Raw genomic sequence first — 16,735 nt, forward strand, 5'->3', positions numbered from 1 at the left:
ATCCACCCCCCCGCGTTCCTTGACACCTCCCCCCACCCCAGGGACCCCTGCCCCATTCAACCACCCCTTCTCTCTGTCCCCTGACAGCCCCTGGAACCCTTGCCCCTGACTGCCTCCCACCGCCCCATCCATCCCCTGATCCTTTCTAACTGCCCCACCAGGACCCTTGCCCCTATTCAATCCCCCGTTCCCTGCCCTCTGAGCCCCCAACCCCTATCTACCCCCACCCGAACCCCTGCCCTCTCTCCAACACCCCTCCCTGCCCCCTTACTGCGCTGCCTGGATGTGCACCCTTCTAGACTAATGTGTGTGTTTAATTTTTTTTAAGCAGAGGGTCTGTAGTTAAGGTTCTGTCTTCAAAGGGGCCAAATTGGATTCTGCCTAAATATTTTTCTTCTGAAGGATTTGCCATTTTTATAAAGTAGTTGCCAAAGACACAGGTTCTTGTCCCATTGCTTAAAAAAATTCCCAAGTTGTTTCATGGGAAATTACTGCCATTGAAAGAGGAAGGAAGCCTGAGAAGGTGGCAGTCTTCTGCCTGTGACTATGCCTTCATCAGCTATATGTGATGCAAAGAAAACTTGATTAATTTTCATCTAGTATAATTGCACTAGTTGTGCAGATTTCCTGTGGAAAAGCCTAACCTGTGTCTGGGACAGCACATCTATGGCTAGTGTAGTTATAGTCAAAGGGGCACAGGAGGAAATTTCTCCCTTAAAATTTCCTGGATGAAATAAGTAAACCAGGCCCTGAAGTCCTTGGAGTTATCATCTGCCCTGTAGAGTCTTCATTTATACATTCCATGTGGTAAGACTTCTCTTGGAGTAGCTAAGGGACCCAAAGCTTCCCTATCTATAAAATCAAATGGTTTAACATCTGCTTTGTGATTAATTCCCTTTGTTTCTTCATTGACGTCTCCACATCTTGCAGTAAGGTCATTTTCATCTTTGGCAGGAGAGCTTTGTCATGAAGGTTATCACAAAACCTTAGACAAAAAGGCTGTCACAAAAATCTTAAAGTAGAGCTCTCTTCCTCTTATTGGGGAATGGAGGTTTTGGAAATCCTCTTAATCAGGAACATACTCAGCCAGTGAGGGAGCCAGGCATTCTGTCTTTGCAAGATCTGTGTTTCAGAAAAGTTAAGGTGTAACAGAGCTAGAACCAAACCATCAGGTAACTCATCTGACTATCCCAGGCCCATCTCAAATCCTGCAAAGATCTAGGAAGTCAGTGCTCTTATGGCTTATTCAGTTTGCTTTGTGGTTACAGATTGGATATTAAACGAAGTTGGATCTTAAGTGTTATTTGTAGAAAGGAAGAAATACAAAACTCTGTAGACAAAGGCAGCCTAGTTCTGATATCTGGTCCAGGAGACCCCCCTGGCATTTATAGATGCATAGGCGTTGTATCTCCCAGAGACGGTTATGAGTCTCTATATCTGAAACTCTCCCTGCAAAATGCTATTTTCCATTACCCTGGTTCCTGGAAAGGGAGAACAGTAACATACAATTAATATTAAAATAATAAATCTTATGGATGATTACATCTGGGATGATGGGTGGAAGTGGAAAGGTTCACCATAAATAATGTTGTTGTGCTTTATCCAAGCACTCTCTCAGGAAGGGCCTGTGATCTTCCAGACCATCCTGATCCTTTTGGCAATGCCCCTGTGAGTCCACACCCCCTTTTGATATGTCTGATATTTAATAGAGGAAAGCAGCACCTGACAGTAAGGTCATGCCACCTAGAAGCAAAGCTGCTCAGGTTCAATAAGTAGACTCATCTGCTTGATTGCCATTCTACCTTGGTTTAAACATTCCAAGCGTGGCTTGCTCATTTCTGTTTATTCTCTGAGAATACTGGAGAGTTTAAACTGGGAACTGTTCACATCCAGCAGATGCTCTGGTTCTGTAGTGGACGCTGATCCTATGTCCCGGAAGTTGATATGTTGTTTCCTTTGGGTTCCACAAGGTCTAGCAGCAACAGCCTTGTTCTGCTCTCTGATACATGCTTTTCCAGCTTTACACACTGTGGCCTCCTATTTCCTGCCCCCAGACTTAACCAAATCCCTCCTATCTCAGTCAGTCAAATTTCTTTGCCAGTTACTTAGCCCACTCCAGAGGTCAGATGTGGAAGGCCACTGTGGACTTCGTTAGTAAGGCAGTAGTTTGTTCACAGCTTTGATGTCTCTCCAAGTATAATCTGGGCATCCGTTCTCTAAGCAGTGGTCTCTATTTAAATCTCTCTTTTGCTGTGTGAAGGGTGGGATTACCAGAGGGTTCCTTTCATTCCAGATACATCATTCTGAATGTACGTGTAAACATCTGATACGTCAGACATGCAGAATCGTCCACTCTGTTAAATCAGTAATTAGTTCCTAGGACAAGAGTTGTGGGGTTTTATAAAGTTTCCTTGCTAGTTAGGAATTGGTTACTGTTTAGGTTAGAAATGTGGAGGAAATGTTCTTATTCTTCTGTTAATCTCTGTACATCTCTAAATGCTGTAGGATATTGCCTTGGGTCAGAGTAAGATGTACAAAATACGTGGAGCATGTCATTGGTACTGTGTGCCTGTCAGAGTTTCCCATCCCCATGAAGACTATCATTTTGAATGGTGTATCTATAGTAGATGTAGAAACACCATGTAAAAAGATTGTAGTCTTACTATAGACATAAATTAGTTAATCTAAAGCATTCTTTTTTTAACTCTTGCTGACCAAGGATTCTTTAATTTCAGTAAATGCTAAATTTGTGCCCATACAGTATTTAAATTGGCATGTTAAAATGACTCCTTTTATGAATCTCAAATGTGTGGTGTCTTTTTTTTTTTCCCCTTAATAAGTATGCCTTAACTGGCATCACTGTCCAAAAACAAGCATTCAAAAAACTGTTTGGGTGGTGTGTGGATTTTTTTAAAAATCGCTTTTCATAAAGATTTCATCATAATATTTTAACAGATTTCCATGAATGCCACTAATATCCCAGAACAGATCCAGAATCTATCTATACAAGACCTTCAGGTACTGTCAATTGTTATATTTTATAGGGTTTTTTAAATTTTTTGGAGATTTCAGGGAAGTACAAATTCTTATATAGTGGGGGTGGAGGGAAAAGGATAACATGAAGATGGAGACAGAAATAACTAACATGGATTCCAATATAAAGATTTGGCAAAGCTGGTGAGGTCAATCATGGTAGACTCTTAATTCTCCACCTACAGCTAGAAACAAGATTTAACTAGAAATAAGACTAGAAACTTAGTGCTGTGTGAAAACTGAAGAATGGCCCAGTATTCTAACTCCATAATTATTACTTAATAGATTATCAGAATTTGATGCTGAGTGGAGAAAAATCCAGTGCCCTGATTTAAGCTCCATGATTTGTGGTTCTGTAATCTATTAATACATAGACTGTTCTGCAGGTTTCACTTGCACTTTAGACCTAGCACTTTAATAAAGCCCTTAAAAGGTGCTTAAGAGTCAGGGTACATGTTAAATATTTTATGCTTGCATCAAACCTATAACAGGGAAACTACTTAACATTTCTGTCTGGCATCCATTGTAACTTACATGCTGCTTTTTTCTTTAATAGTCCCTGCCTACTGTTAGTAATGAATATACTGAAGTTCCACATGCAGTGAATCTTGTTCTAAGATTAAGGTAAAAGATTCATCTATTTATTTTAGCGTTCCTTTTTTGTCAACTGTATTATTCCTGATCTCCCTCATTAAACTTCCATAATATTAGCATAAAATAAAAATGTTAACCTCTTTAATCTCCCAGTATGACCAGTATGAATTGTGCTCCCATGACTAATTGGTGTCTTTTAATTGCTTACTAAAATAGAGGAAAATGAAAAGCAGAATATGAATGTGGCTTTAGGCTACGTATACCCTTCATTAAGTATTTTCTTTTTTTCCTTGCAATGCAGGATCACAGTCAGTGATTTTTAATGAGTTTCTTTCACACTTCAGCAGTCAGCCTCTGACAGAAATAAACCATGGCTGTATTACAAGTTGCCTGCTCAAAACGTTTTTCACTAGCAGGTTTGATCAACCACTGTGGAGAAATGACAGATATCTTTTGAAAGAACATTTAGTCTTTTAGGAAATGGAGACAAATGTGATGTCTGACTTCATAGTTTTTATTCAGTAGAAGAAAGTCAGTTTATATTTTAATAAAAACAGTTTATAGCTTATTATAAAATTCCTTGTTAAGTATCAAGTGTTATTCTTGGAGAAAACTATTTTTTCACAAAAAAGTAGTTAGCTTTCTATGTATTTTTCATAGGGTTTCTCCTTAAATGGCTAATTTATTTAAAGTAATTTACAGGAGAACACAACTTCAAAACTTGTCATCCTTCTGCTCATGCAGATAACGAAGTGATAATCTCTTCCACAGGCATGGGGGGGGGGGAAAGGGTATTATGACATTATACTTAATTAGCACAAATACATATGAAGGGAGTTCAAATGGCCTTTTTATAGCCAAATGTTTTTTAATAGTTGTCGACTCGAAGCCAGAAACAAAACAGCTATGTATAAAGTACAGCATGTGATTTTCCTGAAGGCAATAAACATTTAAAACTCCTTTATTAGAAATCAGTAAAATATCTGCATGATTAATCCAGAAAGCTAAATATCCTATGTTAATCCAGAAAGCCATCCTCCTCCTCTTGTGACATCTACAAGAGATTGCCTAATGAACAATGGCTGCGTTGCGTGGGAGTCGGGGATAAGTGACTTTGTTTAAAAAAAGTCTTTAAAGTGATTTGGAATCAAGTTGTGCAGCAGTCAAGCTATGTAACATTGTTACCCTTCACCTTTCCATCTGCCCCTCGACTATTTCATACTCATTTTCATTTTATCTCCACTTAGATCATAAGGATCTTCTCATGTATTTGTAGTGTGTAACGCAGTGTGATCATGATCTTTATTGGGGACTCTGGGTGGAATTCCCATAATGATTTATTGACCAATTGGGGTAGTTACTTGAAACACAAACCTTGAATATTGCACCTAGGGAAGATGGTGACTAATGTTCTAAGAATAATAATAAAATAAAATAATAAAAAAAAACCACTAGAACAGATGTAGTTGGAAATACTAGCTGGGGGTCATGTTTTGGAATGTGCAATCAAAATCCCTTTGATTTTACTTTCATATCAACAAAATAGAATACAAGTGAATTCAAGACTACTTTGTGTAGATTATATTTTAAAAGCAAAGCAAGAAATTATTGACTGCTTTTTACTAGATTAACAAAAAATGGGCCCTTAGGTTTTTTTTTTTTTCAGAATCACTCACACTGAATCAAGCTTTGAGAAGCAGTAAGGTAGAATGTGTGGGGAGGTTAATTTCTGAACATAAATACTGAGATTTAGTGGAAGAGAGGAATTCTGTTTTGGGTTTTTGTTGGTGAAGTGTGTGTGTGGTGGTGTTTTTAATAGAAACAGTCTATAACAGAATTATAATTTATGTAATATATTTCTAAATCTTAATGCCATTTCTGTATGAGTAAGTTGTGATAATAAGTTTTGTGACAGCTGCTTATAAGGTTTATCTTGCTAAATATTCACAGTTGGGTATTGCCAAAAGAGTTACTTTGTGCTTGGGGTGGGACAGGAGGATGAGGGGGTGGCTGACAACAGACAAAACCCCTTCTGAAATGATGAGATGTAGGAGGTTACCGTTTGTTTTCTATATCTCTCGGGGTTGTGGTGAAGGATGCAGCGGCGGCTCCAGGCACCAGCACTCCAAGCATGTGCCTGGGGCGGCAAGCCGCGGGGGGCGCCCTGCCAGTCCCTGCGAGGGCAGCAGTCAGGCAGCCTTCGGCAGCTTGCCTGCGGGAGGTCCGCCGGTCCCGAGGCTTTGGCGGCAATTCGGCGGCGCGTACGCCGAAGCCGCAGGACCGGCGGACCTCCCACAGACAAGCCACCGAATCTACAGGACCTGGCACCTCCCGCAGGCAAGCTGCTGAAGGCTGCCTGACTGCCGTGCTTGGGGCAGCACAAAAGCTAGAGCCGCCCCTGGAAGGATGAGGCAGATTTACAAACTGGCTTTTAAAAATGATCTAGGATCTGATCTTTCAAAACCTTATTTATGTGACTAGTTCTTGCTCATGCAAATATTGACTCATGAGTCAAGTTTGTTGGAAGTCCATAATGGGTAACTGGACTCTTTGGCTACAAGTATGTGGTAGGTGCAAATAGTTCCTTGGCAGGGGAGTGGAATAAAGAATCTTGTTTTCTATAAAGCAGAAAGATTCATAAATGCAAATAGACTTCTTGTGTCTTGACAAAGAGCCTTTTTTTCCTGAAGCACTGACAGACAACTGGCTGTTAGCAGCTGGCTGAAATGAAACTTCTAATATTTTTCATTTTGCTTAGTTAATTTTCTTAACTAAACTTAGGCTTATAATAGCTAGGAACTTTGTCTTTATTTATGGCCTATACAAAATAAGTGTTGCCTCTATTAAGCTGCCTGCTGTGGGTTGTGTACACTTTTTAAATTAGGACAACCTCTGGCTAATCCTCCATTGTGACGATTGACTTTTGACTGGAGGGCAGGCGAAGTAGGAATGAGAACTACTTGAGCTGTCAATCAAAGGCAAAGGAGCTGCATTTCCTCTTCACTAATGAGGCCGAAAAGGAAAGTGGTTATGGGCCAGTTTGGACATGGCAAGAGCTGCATTACCTATGGGGATTGAGGCTTTGTTACTGTACCACTTAACACTTGGTTTGTGTGTTTTGGGTCTTTGATTCTTATTTACCAAATTAACTCATCTATAATTTAGCAATCTATTAGAGCTAGTTAAAAAATACTGATTTTTTTTCCTTTTAAATAAAATTTTATTGGCCAGACTTTCAACCAGTTCTAAAACCAGTCTAGTGTATCTTGGGTGTTTGTAGAACATCAGTGTCTAGGCTCATTGGTCCTGCAGTATACCCTGTTTTTTAAATTAAATTGTGTGCTTTGCTTTTAATCTCGTTATAGGTACGCTAATAGTGGCTGCTGTGGTCTGGTGGCGAAGGGACTGGGAAACAGACTCCTGGGTTCTGTTCTCCATTCTGTTGATTTGAAATGTGACTGTGGGCACGTTTGCTTGAGCAGAATTTGTGCTGGAGAAATTGCAAGTTCTTTACATATAAAAGGAGGTTCAGGCTTCACTGGGCATATATTTATAATCAGTTTATAGTTTAATATTTTATAATAATAATTGCTTATTAAGTATCCAGTTTTATTCGGATACCTGGACCTGGGTCTCTGAGTATTCTGGAGGTGGAGAGGGTGGCAAATCATCCCAAATTAGTGCTAATAAAACCCTCAGACCATACCATGAAGTGTTCCTTTATCACACGTTACAGAAAAACTATTTTGGGGAAGAGGTTTTAATCTTTAGATCTACTTCTTGTCAGTCTATCTGTGAAACCAAGTTCTTTTTGTTACTTGGACCCCAACTGAACAGAGCTCAGAGAGAGCATCAAAATGTTTAAAAATGACTTCACTTGCATCACTACAAGCAAGTCCAGGGTCACACTGGAAGGGGGGAAACTTTCCCTCAGTCTTCAGTGGCATAAGACTCTCCTTTCTACTGGCAGCCTGACATAATGGACCTTAAAGTTGTTACATTTCTATGTATAGAAAAAGCTGCTTCTGGGCCAGAACTGTGTGTGTCTGCTTATGTTATAATTAACATATATTACGTCAATTTTTTAATTCCGTAGTGGAAAAGTACACTAATTCTTCAGTCCTACAGTTGCAGCTAATAAAAACTCTCTGTGCATGATATAGTCAATATGCATAATATTGTACTAAGTATATCTCACTGTTGCTTCCATTACCTCTGCATTCAAAGTGGAGGAGAAAAGCACTTGTCTTCTGCACAAAAGGTGACTTTGGTCAGTTGTTTGCTTTGCAACATACTACATTCAGTTGGGATTACAAAATGGTACGCAGCGAGAATGCTCTTTAGGATTTCTGCCTTTATCTGCCGCCTCTGCTGATTTTTTTTTAAACTCATTTAATATTTCCTGCTGAGATGCTCATTAAGTCTTTTTATGGCCAATACAGAATTGAATACCTCTGAGAATTTTTGTTGGAATTGTTAGAATGATCCGTAAAGGTGAGAGCCAGCGTTAGCATGGAGTAGCTACCAACTACAGTATATTAAAAAGAAACACATTCTCCTAATATGCCACATGCTACTGTCCTAAACCTTTAAAAGAAAACATATATTCAAATAAGCTTTGTGAGCTGAGCTCTGAATGGCAGAACTGAGAACTTTAAAACATGCTTCTTAATCCAAAATGTTGAAAACTCTTCTTAAAATGAAAGTTCACTCTTCAAGCACTCATGACATTAAGCCCACTAGAGGACATTCACAAGGTTCAAAACAAAGTGACTCAGAGTGTGTCATTAGTAGTTTGCAGCAAGTACCTTTTTAAAAAATTAAAAAATCCTTAGAACTTGCTGGAAAAAAAAATGCAAATATTTACTAGCAGAATACACACAGGAATTAATTAGCTGTAATCTATGATTGCAAGACTGTCCAAAGTGTTCATGTAGACCAGTCACCACTTAGTCTCCAGCAAACAGAGCTGCAGAGGGAGTTTCTTAAAGACCTATGCTGAAATAAGCAGTGGTGGGTCACACACAAATAACTTTTACTTGTTGTTAGTGACCACAGCAGAATAAAAGTGCACAGCTACATCCCAGATTGATTCTCCTAAAAGAAAATTCATACTAGGGTGTCTCTTGGTTCCTTTCTAGGCCAAATGTCTCAAAGCCATGCTGCTTTGTGATAGTCCTGTTGGATTTCACAAGCTAAAGAAGGTTTAGCTGGGTCAGTAGTTTAATGGACATATCCCAGATTGATGATTTTTAGTCTTCTGGGTTGGGGCGTACTATTTGTTGCTAGAGATGCTGCCTCTTGGATAAGCTACACAAATACTCAAATAGCCATCATTAAAAATTCCCTGGAATTTGTTATAAGAATCTGAGTATTGAGCTCTGCTGGTCTGGTGAGCTTCAATTTGAGTAGCTGATTTTTGCTTAACTTGTATTTAGTGAGTAGTCTTGGCAATGGGACTACTGTGGAGGAAGATATTTCTCAGTGTGAGCAAGGGTAGCATTACTGAGTCTTAAGTAATTACATTCTGTCTAGTTAGATTCTCTATTGCAGTTTTAGTTGTTCATTTCCTGCCCCTAGAAAGATTGTTGTATGGTTTTGCTATGCACTGTAAAATAGCTAGTGCATGTCACCCCTGAGGTGCTGATTTAAAGTAATCCCTGTATATAACTTATCAAATTGCTTTGAAATCCTTTGGTATTAAATATTTACTGTATACCAATGGTATTTGTAAAGTCAAATTCCATTCAAGAGACTACATTGCCAGCATTATTCAATGGCCTGAAAATAAAGGTTGTCTATACTTTGTGTGCAGTATAGCTACACCTATTTGACAGCATTAGAATTTCAAAGTACTTACATGTTAATATGTTTCTCCCTTACCTACAATCATTAGTGTTTCTTTGGTACCCTCTTGTCATGAGAAAATAACTCATAATTCAAGTGTCCTCAAAGCCATCATTATGAGTAACTACATAGAAACATACATTACTTCCTCTCCACAGAAGGCTAAAATATGGTGGTTTACCTCAATTTCAAAGAGCAGGAAAAAAGGAATGATGACCCTCCCAGACTGCAGGAGGTCCTTGATACACATACTGTGGGTGGATTTTGAAAGGGTCTGTATAGTATTCTGGCCACACAGCAATGATCTTGGTAGGATATAAGGAATAAAGGATTAACTGACACTGTCCCAAGACTAATTCAATATATTGGTAGTTCTTGTGAACCAGATGAATTAATCCTGTGGAAAGACGAGGGGTAAGTACTTTCCACTTGCACTTGCAAATGGGGTAGTTTTGTTGTATAACTGCATATTTTATTTAGAAAGTTGAATGTGGAGATAATGTTAAAAAATAAGAACTGTTTGCACTTATTTATCCATAAATATTGTGAATTATCATTTTTACTAAACTAAAAGTCCATTTCCTAGAGTAAAATAAACAGTTTTATAATGGTTATAATAGTATGTGATTTGATCCTTTCTAAAGAATGTATCTGCTTTTTAGCTTCCGAAGAATCTTCCTCTTCTATAGCTTGGAAAAAAGTCCAAGGAGTAGATAATACTAGATATCCTACAATAAGTGCCATAATGTCGTTGATCAGATATACAGTTCAAAGGTGGTCCTTTAAGACAAAGTTAAAATGCAAATCCTCCTGCTTTACTGTAAGGGTTGTCTGTAGAACGTATTTTTCTGTGGAGGATTATATACAAAACTATGAAACTCTTTGTGTGTGAATTAACTGTCTTCTGTGCTAGCAAGACTTGTCATAGAGTGCATCTTGAATACAGGTGTCTGCAGTAGGTTAAAATTTAGATTATACAACATGTAGGTAGCCTCTGGATAAATGGTTCATAGCTAACTAATTTATCCCCAACTAAAGGTAATTGGCTTACCTGCAGGCTATTCTAGTGCAAGCTATTCCACCAGCTTCAGTTCAGGTCCTGAGGCCTTCAAAACACAGCAGGTTTCCTGAGTATAGGTCTCCCTAGATCAGTAGCAATTGAATCTGCAGTCAGAAAGCCATTCTCTTTAAAGTTCAGAGTGCACACTAGTGGTGACTCAGCAAGTTTTGTGCTCAAGTTAAAAACAGGTCCTGATTCTTAGACAGAGAGGTACAATACCTTTGTGGTAACCTTTATTCATGGACTCAAACCACTTAAAATATTAAAGAAGTATTGGGTCTGATATTATCACTACTGGTAAAGTACACCCTTTATGTAGCTTCAGTCATTAGAGGAAACTGAGTTAATGGTACCCAAGTAACTCTTCCCCTACCTTTCTTGTCAATATAGTGTTTGATAATGTGTAGGGAGGTGGGAGGGTCTGCTTCTCTTAGGGTATGTCTACACTGGCAAGTTTCTGCACCACGAGTTATACCACTTTTATTAAAACACTGGACTTAAACCGCTGTTGCGTGTCCACACTGTGCTCCTTGTGATGCAGAAGCGCATCCACATTAGCAGCTCTTGCAACAGCAAAGACAGCAGTGCATTGTGGTAGCTATCCCACTGTGCAACTGGCCACCTGGTGCTTTGGGAAGGGTTTGCGATGCCTCATGGGGCAGGCACAGTGTCACATGATGCAGGTTTCCCAATCCCATTGTTCCATGGGCATCCTACTACATTGCTAGTTGCTTTTTCATCTGAAGTGAGGGAGGGAGAGTATACGACAGGGATTGTGTGTGTGTGTGTGTATGGAGGTGGGAAGGGGAACAGTGTGTGTCAGCATGTTGTCTTGTAAGTTCAGATAGCGGCAGGAAGCACCCAGTCCTGAGGCAGGGGGAGGGAGAAACCCCAACATCAGCCCCTGCCTGCCTCCCTCCCTGGGAGCACATCAGCACAACACACAATGGCTGTCAGAAATGGTGCTTTGAAATGGGAGGGGCGCATGTCTCCAGGGCGGACAAGTTCAAAACAATGAGCAGAGCGGTCACTTGAGGCATTATGGGACTGCTCCACAGGCCAATTACAGCGCGGAAAGCAATCCAGTATCTACACTGGCAATAGAGCACTAGAGCCTCTCTGCTAGGGTGACCAGATGTCCAGTTTTTAAAGGGGCAGTCGAGTTTTATGGGACTTTTTCTTATAGGTGCCTATTACCTCCCATCCCCTGTCCTGTTTTTTCACCATTGCTATCTGGTAACCCTACTCTGCACAAATAGCCTTATGACTCTCTTTGAGGTGGTTTTTTTTGCAGTGCTGCAACTGAGGAGCTTCTGCGCACAAAGTGGCTTGGCAGTGTGGACATGTCTGCAGTTCGAGCACAAAAAGTTGCTATACTGTGCAGAAACTTGCCAGTGTAGACAAGCCCTTGGCATTTAAAACACTTTTTCCCTTTCCAGTCCTTTTTTGTAAGGCGTGTCCGAGGATTTGTCCTGTTTATCAAATGCAAACACCTGGTTACAATGTTTTTGAGAATGATTTTAGTTCTTGGTTTCCAGTGCCCTGGAGACATTGAATGGTAAAAGTCGTGTATACAACTCTCAATGCTTGAAAGTTTTAAAACTGGACAGTGACATAGGCTTTCTTTTTGTCAGTCTCCTTCTTACAGTGAAGGAGAAAGTGGGTCCTCCACATTTTCTGCAGTCTTTTGTCATATGGTCTAAAGCACTAGAATGTTTCTTAGCAGTTATAAAGATGAATACAACTGGGACTGCTGTACTAAGTACTGTCCTCCTCCAACACATTCTGGCATCTGCAGACTTTGAACCAAATTCTGTCCTTGCAGATACATATTACCTTTCACTGATTACTCAGAGTGCTCTGCCTATGGGAGACTAGCCCCCATCTGGAAAAGTTGATGTACCCTTCTAAGAGAGAGCTTAAGCTGTTTTGAGTAGCAATATTTTTTTTACCTTCGCTACTAGAATACTTCAAACTCTCTCCTTGATCAGCTAGTCAAGTCATACCCATCAACATTAGACAGATGCTAATCAGACAGTATCATGGTTTTTGACAAAGGGATCAGTTGGGAAAGCTAGCAACTTATTCTATTCCAGTTCAACTAGATTCAACTCAGATCAACTCTTTGGTTGTTATCTTAGCATGCTGATACAACATCAGAGGTGAAAAACTTTAGCCTCCCATTTAAAGGGGCACACACATTCAGGAAAGCTTTGATAAAGCAACGTAAGTTGTCTGGAATTTTAACAAGCATGTTTTGCTCCTGCCTAAGAATAAAGTATCTTTTAGGCCTCTTCAAAAGCCCCTTTTGCACACTAAAGGAATTTCTCCTCAAGAAATGCATGTTCCTTTTAGAACTTGCCACAAGGCTTTTGTTTTGATTGAATAAATGAAATCACTGTCCAGAACCAACCCTTTTGTAATGGACTAATCCCACTCTCCTTCTGAAGAATTGTAGTGTTGCTTTAGGTAGTTTGGTCACTTCACAGTTCTGTACTTGGGGAATATGTCTATATGTTGTCTCTTTTGTGCAAGGTATACAGAAGCCCAGAACGGCTTTAAATGTTGAATCTGAACTTCGTGCTCTTGTTCCCCTTTGTTAGTCAAAAAGATGCAATGTCTCACCTTAGTTAAGTAACACCGCTAATGTGGACTTGACTCCTTCAACTGGGTGCATTGAGCTATTCCTTCATGGTATATTTTATCACAGAGAGACAAATCCCTTTCATATGGATACTTCACAGTGGGGTGGGGAGGTTAGTTAACTTGTTGACAGAATCAGAAAGTCATCTACAGCCACAGTATGCAGGGCAAGGATATTTTGCGCCCTAGGCGAAACTTCCATCTTCCCCCCCACTGACCCCCCCCCCCCGGCACATCGGTTCATTGAGGGGCAACTCCCAATGAGCCTTTATAGACCCCCCCGGGGCCAGCCGTGCCCAGGGGCTGCTCCCCTATCCCTGCCCCCTGAACTCCCCTGGAGGGTGCACAGCCCCCCCATGAGCCTTCCCCACCCCACCCGGGCAGCTCCCACCCCGAGTCCACTCACTGGCTTTACCGGACTTGGGCTGCTGCAGCAGCTCGCCAGGGAGGAGCTGCCTTCTGGGGGCTCCTGCAGCAGATGCATGCGGGCAGAGGCCCCTGTGTGCCCCCCCCACTTCTCCCTTCGCCACGCTCGGGCTCTGCGGCTCCCGGGAGTGTGAGCCGCTGCTGCCCCTCCCGGAGCAGGCTCAGGGCCCCATGCCCCGGCGGCAGCTCACATGCCCAGTGGCCGCAGAGCCCAAGCATGGCGAGGGGGGAGCTGGGGGGCGCACTGGGGCCTCTGCCCGCATGCATCTGCTGCAGCCTGCAGGAGCTCTCCAGGGAGGCGCCAGGCCGCAGCCTGGGCAGGAGGAGGGGGGGGCACGGCTGCTCCCCACTAGCGGTGCCGCCGCCACCTTTGCAGAGACTCCTATACCCTCTCCCTCACGCAGAATGGACATGCAGAAGGTACCTAATTAAAAGCACTAAACTTGGGAATAAAAAATGTCAGTCACAGGTTTTTTGATATGCCCTGAAGTTTGTCAGACATTTTATTTGCAAAAACTTTGTAGTAAGGATGAGTCAGCTGTCTTGCTGAATACAACATTACATATTATGGAATACATGATGCAGCTCTTCTCTGTTTTACATTTTCTTAATCAGTATTTTAAATGTACTCTAAAGCCTTCAGAAAGTATTCATTCCAGATTACTACATATTTAACTCACTGAAACAGACGTTATTTTAAATTAATCAGTCACAGAGGTTTAGTGTGTTCATAACAATGTTCATTGCTTTTAGAAAAAGGGAACCCTAATTTACTGTGTGTGATCTCCATAACAATACACATGTTTATGAAATTTCACCAACTTTTAAAAAATGTTTCCAAAGATTTTAGGCATAACAAAGGATTTTATATCTTACTAAGGTACCGATTTTGCTTAAAACTAGTTCATCAGATAGTCAGAAGTAAAGAAAGGGAAATTCTGTCCAGCTATCTGGAAGCAAAGGGCTGTTGCTCCCTTCAGTGGGGGAGTTGGGGAGGGTGAAGGGAGAAATCGATGGACAGAAAGGACAGGAAGACTTTGGAAGTAAGTTTTTTTTACTATAGTAATTAAAATGTGTATTTTAGATAAGGGGGGGTCTTTTGAAGAATTTATTTAAAAAAAAACATATGTCTGAAGATCCAAGCATTTAAGGCTAAAGATGACTGTGCATCTAAAAATCTATGCAAGGATTTTTTGGAGATGTGATTTTTATAATCTTCATCAACTCACTACTGAAATATTTTTAAAGCAAATTTTAAACTAAGGTCCTGTAGACTGACATGTTCTGAGGAAATATTACAATTGTATTTTTACCATTGCTCTTCTTTGTTACTACACTCCAAGAATAACGTCTAAAAAACCGCACCAAACCTTATATGCTGTGCTGTAGGAATGAAAATCTTCTAGAGAAATGGATACAAACACTGAGAGAAATATAGAAATCTGCAGATAGCATATAAGTGAAGCTTTAACTGAATATTGCTTTTCAATGTAACGAGGTACATAGCCTATGCTCCTCTCACTAGCCAAAGAACTGAATTCCCAGGGAGATCCATGCAGGCTGGGTCAGACTGATGGAGCCGTCCATTCCAGAAAGGAAATAACAAGTAAACAGACTGTCCATTTTGCAACCTGCCGGTCCATGACTTAACAGGACATAGTGACCAGTAAGGAAAATTAGACTTTTTTTTTCTCTCATTCGGTCTCCTTACTATCTTGCTACTCATATCTCCATCCTTGTAAAGGCTCTTTGATTTAAGAGCCGCCACCTGCAGCACCTTAAGAACTAAAAGTGCATTTCTAGCATTTTTCATTGTCAAGATAGCCTTGATGTTAAACAAGCAGCTTGGCTCCACATGTGCAGTAAGAGCCTTTTTTCACTCACTCACATGCATGCACACCTTAGAATGAGCCAGCTGATTTGGGGCTGTCTCTGTGCAAAGTGGTGGATAAAGGACAGGATTTGGTTTGAGGTTGTTTAGGTGGGAGTGGGAATTGCAAACACTGTTTTGCAGGCCTGCTCTGGTTTTAGTGTATTACAGCTCATCATCAGCCTAAATCTGTGTATATTTATCACATACCAATGAGCATTTGAGGCATTAGTGAATGCAATCTCAGCAATTTATGAGCTAAATCATAAATCTCATCCCTATACCCCATTCATTGGAATGATTCTCATCTTATACCTATGACTGATGTAATCCTTTTTTATAAAGCCTAACATGTTGATGTTTCATTTTAGCTTGGGGTTGGTCAGCTGTGGAGGGTTGTCTTAAATTTGCTCTTCACCTGGCAAGTTGTTTTCCAGTTGTTGTCCATTGGTGGCTACCTAACACTTTGTACCGATTAATTAAATGATGGTGGTAGCAATCCAATGAGCTCAAGTGGCTGTAGCTTTAGCAGCAGGTGTGAAAAGATAGGTTTGTATAGAGACTGGAGGAACAATCCATAGAGAAATTAAAAACTTCCAAAAACAAGCTCCAGCAATGTAGGAAGTGAATGAAAGTGCTTCATTAAGATATGAACTGAACTATTTATTGTACTTTTCTAAAGCATATTTGGTAGGTACAGACCATAAAATGTGTTTAATGACATTTCATATTGCCCCTTAAAACTTGCCATTTTGCTCCATGAAAAATAGCCCATGCTTCAGTAAGGAGGAAAAAGTAAATTTTCATTTTAGCTATGGAGCAACGGTATAAAATGTACACCATGATTAATTAAAACACTTTCTCCAGCCTTCAGGCACGTCTGAGATATCTGTTCTGAAATGAAAACTGTTTTCTGCCCTTGTATTTTGGAATGCTTCTAAAACACCACTTTCTCGTTCTGTGATTGCCTAGCTTGATTATACTTTCTCTTGGCAATATATGATCAGAAAACTTAGTAGAATATTTATATTGAAGAAAGGAAGGTCTGCCCTGGGACCAGTGCCAGAAACCAGTACTAAATATTCTATTTTCATTTTTAAAAACCCTTCAGACTCTGAGGATTCCTAAAACTGCAGGCTAAAAACAATTGTTCTCCTAGAATAGCAGGTACCTAATGTTTGTAGGGCAGAGGAACTTACAAGTATGCCTGTATGGCCCGATTCAAAGCCTATTGAAATAGGTGGGAAAACTCCCAGTACTTT

At 40.4% G+C, this 16,735-nt stretch overlaps 1 protein-coding gene across 5 annotated transcripts in view; it reads left to right on the top strand.

Annotated features, from left to right (window-relative positions):
- The window catches only part of STK39 (serine/threonine kinase 39), a 180,347-nt gene that overhangs the window by 106,008 nt on the left and 57,604 nt on the right, over window positions 1-16,735 (top strand). For 3 of the 5 annotated variants that reach the window (XM_039495668.1, XM_039495665.1, XM_039495667.1), the window contains 2 exons: window positions 2,956-3,018; window positions 3,590-3,657. In XM_039495668.1, coding sequence (XP_039351602.1) covers window positions 2,956-3,018; window positions 3,590-3,657 — 131 coding nt within the window. Of the gene's footprint in view, window positions 1-2,955; window positions 3,019-3,589; window positions 3,658-5,293; window positions 5,332-6,992; window positions 7,315-16,735 lie in introns of those variants that run through there. The other 2 variants (XM_039495669.1, XM_039495666.1) reach the window with 2 other exon arrangements.

The sequence above is a fragment of the Mauremys reevesii genome, linkage group 11, assembly GCF_016161935.1.
Source record: "Mauremys reevesii isolate NIE-2019 linkage group 11, ASM1616193v1, whole genome shotgun sequence".
NCBI classification, from domain to species: domain Eukaryota; kingdom Metazoa; phylum Chordata; order Testudines; family Geoemydidae; genus Mauremys; species Mauremys reevesii.